Raw genomic sequence first — 7,298 nt, forward strand, 5'->3', positions numbered from 1 at the left:
TTTTTTTTTTTTTTTTGGCAGAACCGGGGATTGAGCTCAGGCCCTTGCGCTTGCCAGGGAAGCACTTATTCCACTGAGCCATCTCCCTGGCCCCCACTGGTTAGAATTCTTAATGTAACAGAGCTGAATCCAAATCAAAAAGGCTATGATTTGAAATCTATATTTTTACAAGTGTCCCAGCAGATTCTTTTTTTGTTTTTTCTTTGGACTATTTTCTTTTTTGGTACCAGGAATCAAACTCTGGGCCTAGCGCTTGCTAGACAGGTGCTGCACTGAGCTACATCCCTGGCCCTCCTAGCAGATTCTTATGTGCTATTAGGTTTGGAAAATTTTTTTTTTTCTTTTTTTTTCTTTTTTTGCATTTTAGGGAAGGATCTACAGGGTGTTCAGGGTCTCACTACTAGATTGGACTCCTAGTTTATAGCCTCCCAAGAGCTGGGATTACAGGTGCGCACTACCACGCCCAGTCTCAGTTGCCATCTCAGCTTACCCTGGGGGCGGAGCTTGCACAGCAGACCCGGGGTGGAAAGCTTTTTAAAGGTTAGCTCTTTCTAATAAGCATTTACTGATTACCTTGAATTTACAGTGGTTCACTTATCATGGAGGCTATATTCCAGACACTCCACAATAAGTGAAAATCAGTGAAGTAGTAATGTTGTATTTGTTCTAGCATTTATATATATTGTAAGCCTTTTAAACCCTTCCCACACTCTCATAAACCTTGCCAACACTTTTTAGAAACACTTCTAATGCTCTTAGCTGTTTTCTAAACTCGTAAACCTATGTAAATTTGGCAACATACATATACAGTACCGTACACTACCACAAAATCCTGTGATAAAGGGAAAAATCCACAATAAATAATTTAGATTGATACCTTTTGAAAACCTGTGAAATACTGAGCCCATGAAAGTTGAACCACAAAATAGCAAGGGACTACTGTATGTTAATGTTGATGTTTGTGTTCAAATGAACTTAAAATTGAAGGTAAAAGTTCATAGTACATTTTGACAGCTAAAGATGATCTAAAGTCTCGTATACTGCAGTGGAGAAGAATATTTTTTCTGTAGCATCAAGTTTTATGTATTAAACACTTACTAATAAAATTTATTTATTTATTTGTTTGTTTATTTCTTTTTCTCCACTTCCACCCCAAGTGAAAAGTTTAGGAGGATTTTTTTTTTTTTTTTTTTTTTTTGGGCTGGCCCAGGATGCCTTAAGGGCTGGTCTGGAAAGGCATGAGGATCTGGGGATCGAACCACAGTATCCTGAGCCTGACTGCCTTTGCTTAAGCAGGCACTTAAACAACTGAGCGAATGGGCAGGACCCTTAAACACTTAATAATAAAATTTGAGCAGCATTCAGTGGAATCTTTTTTTAAAATGTTCATCCTAGAGCCAGGGATATGGCTCAGCAGAATAAGCATGTCCCTGACAAGTGCAAGGATCTGAGTTCAATTCCCAGTTCTGCCAAAAAATTAAAAAAAAAAATATTCAACCTAAGAAGAATTCACAACATTAGGAAAAATCAGACTTTCAAAAATGTGAAGATGCTTAATGAAAGTTTTTATTGTAGATATACTCCAGAACAAAAGGAACACAGATCCCAATTTAAGAGGGGTTTCATGCAAGGGCATATAAATAGGCCAGAAAAAGAAGAAAAAGAAGCAATCTATAAGGAACGCTGGCCAGATTATGTGAGAGAACTGCGAAGAAGGTAGGTTTATGTAAAGATAAGAATGTGGTGCTAAATGATTAAAACAACATTGAGGTTGGACTCTAGAGTCCCTGCCGTGAGGAAGAGGTCCTACAGAGATGGTGAAGCTGTTGTTCAATACCTCCGTAGCTTCATAGCTTCACATTCATGTTCTGTTTTCCCAGCAGGCATCATTGTATGCAGGAGCTGTGATGGGGCTGCCCTGTCTCCTCCCTGCCTCCTACCTCCAGTGGGTGTTGGGTTTGGGAATGACCTTGGTAGGAGAGTCACCACTGGTCTTGGGTTACTTTTAGCCTAAAGGCTAGACCTAGAGTTGGATCACTTTTATCTTTCCAGTGAAATAAATGTTTTTTTCAACTTAACAAAGGTGAGGTTAAGTCAGTTTTTGTATATGCTTGAAGGAGTGTATCAGCAAGATGATTAGACTTACATTACAGTAGTTCTATCTATAATGTTTTTCCATTTACAGATTTCATTGTAAGCAGTTATACCTGATTAAACCAAAAGAAGCTTTATGAGGTATTTCATGATTTTTATATTTAATTTTAATAGGTACTCTGCAAATACTGTAGATGTTTTGGAAAGGATGGATGATGATAAAGTTGATCTGACTTTAATTGCTGCCCTAATCCGGCACATTGTTTTGGAAGAAGAGGTTAGTTTTAATATTTTTTTTTTATTTTCTTTCAAGTAACATACTTTAAATTTTATTAGTATGCTAAGGTCATGAAAAATAATTTCTTAAATGCTTTTATAAAATAAGCTGTAGAAGGAGCTATTTTCAGAAATAGTCTCAAGATGTTTGGGCAGTTATTTAAAGAAAGGACTAAACGAATAAGATCTCTGGATTATAAATCTTGTTTTTAGAAGTCAGCTGGTAGTTTTTAGGTAGTAATTATATTACCTAGAGCTGGTATAATTTTAATGAAAACTTAATTTGCACAGATTTTACTGTTAGTGTATTTTGTTGATATGATCTTTTCTAATGGCTATTTCCTTTCCATGTAGGAGGGTGCAATACTAGTCTTTTTGCCAGGCTGGGACAATATCAGTACTTTACATGATCTTTTGATGTCACAAGTGATGTTTAAATCAGGTATTGTGTCAGTGTATTTTATTACAATTTCAAGAAAGATATTTGAATCATATAGTTTGCTTTTCTTCTATGATTTGAAGTATTGCCTCTTAGGCTTCCTCAATGTAGAGATTTGATTTTTTTTTTTTTGAGATTTGATGTTTTAAGTCTAGATTGCCTTTCTTTCATTTTGCTTTTATTTATTTTTAAGATGTCTCTGTTCTAAAGTTTAAAGTCATAAATGAATTTGCTGTGTACATAGTGAAGCACCTTATTTAGTGTTATGAAGAGAGTATTTTAGTGCTTTTTCTAAATTTACCTAATAAAATTAAGCATTAAAGTTAAAATGTTGGATAGGGCTGGCCAAATAGCTCAGCGGATTAAAACACCTGTAAGCAGGCGCAGGGCCTGGGGTTTGGTCCCCTGGCTTGCTGTTCCTAGCTTCGCCCACCGGGATATGCTGAGATGTTCATTGAGATTGGGCGATGATTGAGACTGGGCATGGTGGCACGCACTTGTAATCCCAGCACTTGGCAGGCAGTAAACAGGAGAATCACAAGTCCAATCTAGTAGTGAGACCCTGAACACCCTGTAGACCCTTCCCTAAAATACCAAAAAAAAAAAAAGGTTAAAATCTTGGCATTTAAAATTTTTGTTTTTGCATTCACAAGGAGTTTAATTAGTGGGATGGATAGAGTTAGAAAAGATTACCCTTTTTGTGTTGTTGTTTCGTTTGCAATACTGAGGATTAAATCCAGGGTCTTGCCCCTGCTAGGCAAATGCTGTACCACCCAACTATACCCCCAGCTCTTTTATTTATTTATTTATTTTATTTTGAGACGTCTCACTCTTTGAGTCCCTTTCCCTTCGCCTCATCATCCTGTGTAGCTGTTACTGCAATTTCAAGAAAGATACTTCAAACATGCGTTTATGACTTGAAGTTTTGCCTCTTAGGTGTCCTCATTATAGAAATTGCCTGTACCAGTATACCTGTTCTACTCCCAACTTTTAAGCATTCTTCAGGAATGTAGACAAAATGTTTATCAGTGTAAAATAAATTAAAATGTCATCTGAAACTTGCTGAGGCATTCGGAGAAAGTATAAGGATTTTAAGTTGGTTTGATTATACATAGAAATACAAATTTTAAGACTCATATAGTTCATCAGGTGAATTCATTGTTCTATGTTTAATAGGCCTTTTCTATATCTTTAAAGCTTAACTTGTTTTTAAATTTTCAGATAAATTTATAATTATACCATTACATTCATTGATGCCTACAGTAAATCAGACACAGGTATGTTGTTCAGTGTATTTGTTTACTTTGAAGCTGAAGTATGTTTTGCAGACTTTTTTGTGTTTTAATTTTTTTTTTTTAAAGAAGCAGGTACAGAGTAAATCCATATGAAAAAATATTTGCTTGAGTATCCTAACAAATGCTGCTTCAGGGACGACTGTGTAAAAAGTTGACTAACAAAGGAGAATCCAATAATCAAATTAGTTTTGTTGACATTAGGGAAAAGTTTATAAAGAATTGATTTCACCAATAATATGCTTTGGTTTCCTGAATAAAAGAAAAAGAGTATGCAGGTCACTTAACCTAGAAATTAATCATCTGTGATACACTGAACTTGAAGTTTGAGATTTTATTTTGCACTTTATACCTTAGTGGGTATGAGATTTCCTGTTCATTAATAATATGTGTTTTGGCTCTGTGAAGTACAGGGATTTCCATAATTAAAATGAATATTTCATTGTTAGATAAAAGGTCATTTTTTGAGCTACATTATTTTTAGACCCTGGGACATTTAAATGTATCAGAAAAGCTATAATTTTTGCCTGTCTCAGTTACTTTTCACCCCTTGCTGGGACAAAATACCGAACACCCAAAATTAAGGATTAGTGTAGCTTTCAGTCCTTACTGGCCTGGTTCCAAGGCAGAGGGTAGCAGAAAACAGCAAACAGCAAAGGGAGCGATAGCAGCTGTGGCTTCTAGCAAGCCTCGCTCCCCTTCTTACCATATAAGCCGGCTTCCCTGGGTTAGGGGTGTAAAACTCAAACAATGTCCATGGCTTCTTCTTGCTCAGGATGAAAATGTTTACAAGGTAAAAAGCCTGGCTCCCTGCAGAGTCACTTAATTAAACTTTTAAACTTCTCAAGTTGACACAACACATCAACCAATCACCCTCGTAGTTTTTACACCTTTTTTTTGCAGGAAAAAAAAAAGATTTAATTTACTGTTAGTCCTGGTTAAGACTGAGACAGCCGACTGAAATATAGAGTCCATATGTGAGGGAAGAGAGGGGCAAGAATTCACTTTTGATTCCCAAAGACTGGAAAGAAAAAGAGTGTAGGTATTTCAGTTTTTACTCTCAAACCTAGTAAGTGTATATTCTTTCGCTGGAGTGTATGTGACCTGACCAGGAAACATTCTTCTTTGAGTACTATTTTAATAAATAAATGGATAGATCATGCTTTTCCTTCTTTCTTACTTGCTTGCTTGCTTGCTTGCTTTGTAGCCATTGACACTTGAATAAATGTCTTTCTTCTTTGGTTCTTTGGTTGCATTATGAGGGGTAGATGGTATTTTTTTGTAGGGTTCAGTATTCAAAGAGCTTTTTATTTTATTACTCCAGTATAAGTGCAAATTATAATGGTACCACCAGTTTACCTCCTTTTGAGAGATTAGGCATTGATGTTCTTACCTATGTAAATTTTATCTCACAGTTCTTATCATTAAAGTCCTTTTTCAGTGCTTCTTTTGTTGAACTATATGCTATAAATTCATACGTTTTATTTGAAATCTGTAGGAGCTGATTTACCAAAAGAATTTTATGATTTTTATTTCACAAACATAACTAAATAAGAGATACATATGTTAGTGATTGAACAGAGCACTAAAATGAATGGAATCTGAAGTAATTATAGTAATGTACCAGAAATTAGTGTACACTTAGGATTTTGATTTATTCATTCTTACAGGTATTTAAAAGAACTCCTCCTGGTGTTCGGAAAATAGTAATTGCCACCAACATCGCAGAGACTAGGTAAAAAGTTGTAAATATAAATTATTGATGCATACAGAAGTTTTAAGCCTTGTAAATTATTAGTATAACTTTTCTTTTTTCTGTATAAGATACTTGCAGTTTCTTAAATGTCTTTTTTTTTTTTTTTTTTAACTTAGCCATGGTTGTAACTATACCTTTATTTTCTGGTTTTGTTATAGCCTGTATTCTTATAGCCCTTTCATCGACATGGCCTTTTAAGTGTTTTTTTCCAATGCTTTTTAAAAAAATTTTTATTTTATTTTTTATTTCTTTTCCAATGCTTTTGTAAAGAAGCATGGGAACTGAGGTCAGTTTGGTCCTTGTTGCCTAGTCTTCATTTGGGTATATTATTTGATAATTATACATAGTACTTAAAACTATTCTGTACCCTTAAGGTACTATGTATAGTTTAATCACTGAACAAATTATTTTATAGCTGCTGGTATTAAACCGTGAAACTTGGGGGACCCACATAATTAAGTGTAAAAAATATTGGGAAGGTTGCAAAGTTTGGCTCTGGGCAAGTAAGAGTTTAGTACCTGGTCTACAGAATTAGCACTGTGCTGTTGTCATTTTTAACTACCGAGCCTGCCCTCCATTAGTTGCTTGATCCCTATAATACTCATAAGTATGAGAAGAGTGGTAAAAATTCTCTAAAGACCATCTGTAGACTTACTACAGTCTAATAGTGATTTGGTGTGTGATACAAAATGGTGATTTTGTGCATCTATTTTCCAAACAGCATTACCATAGATGATGTAGTTTTTGTCATAGATGGAGGAAAAATTAAAGAGACACACTTTGATACACAGAACAACATAAGTACGATGTCTGCTGAGTGGGTTAGTAAAGCCAATGCTAAACAGAGGAAAGGTCGAGCTGGAAGGTAAGAATGGGACCTTTGTCCAAAGCATTTAGAAGTCCACAGAACTTTTCTGTAGTAAAATGTATCATTGTGATTTAAAAATATTAAAGAGTTAACCTTTCAAATTTTAAACTTAATATCACACAATTTTAAATGGGAAAAATTGTACTTTACAATATTTGGAAAAGTATCTGCCACATCTTCTAATTCCTAAATGTTTTTTATCTCTGGTTTCTTAATTCATTTAAGATCCTTTATGTTCCTGATTTTTGCATTCTGTTTTTTCATATTTATTACTTAATACAGTAAGTAATCATGCTGTTTGTGTGTTAGATTGCCACCTAACTAACTTTGCATAATTGTCCAGTGCTGTTAGGTAGGGAGGTTATCATCACCACTTTCAGAGTAAGAAAATGAATTAAAAAAAAAATATTTTGGTATCACAAGGTTTTGTGTAAGTAGAACCAGAATTTGAATCCAAGCAGTTTTATCTCCACAGACACTGATACATTGGTTACTGACCAGTGAGCTTGTTAATCACTTGATTTTTTTGCAAGTTGTTACCAAAATAAACACAGGAAAGTGTGTGTATGTATA

The 7,298-nt window shown here is 34.8% G+C and overlaps 1 protein-coding gene across 1 annotated transcript in view; it reads left to right on the plus strand.

The window, feature by feature from the left end:
- The window catches only part of Dhx36 (DEAH-box helicase 36), a 47,888-nt gene that overhangs the window by 23,656 nt on the left and 16,934 nt on the right, over positions 1–7,298 (plus strand). Inside the window, exons 10-15 of the mRNA XM_004648224.2 lie at positions 1,576–1,716; positions 2,269–2,371; positions 2,725–2,812; positions 4,031–4,086; positions 5,772–5,836; positions 6,579–6,722. Of these exons, the coding sequence (XP_004648281.1) occupies positions 1,576–1,716; positions 2,269–2,371; positions 2,725–2,812; positions 4,031–4,086; positions 5,772–5,836; positions 6,579–6,722 (597 nt within the window). The remainder of the gene's footprint in view (positions 1–1,575; positions 1,717–2,268; positions 2,372–2,724; positions 2,813–4,030; positions 4,087–5,771; positions 5,837–6,578; positions 6,723–7,298) is intronic.

This window comes from Octodon degus, unplaced genomic scaffold (assembly GCF_000260255.1).
Source record: "Octodon degus isolate 3935 unplaced genomic scaffold, OctDeg1.0 scaffold00368, whole genome shotgun sequence".
Taxonomy (NCBI): Eukaryota; Metazoa; Chordata; class Mammalia; order Rodentia; family Octodontidae; genus Octodon; species Octodon degus.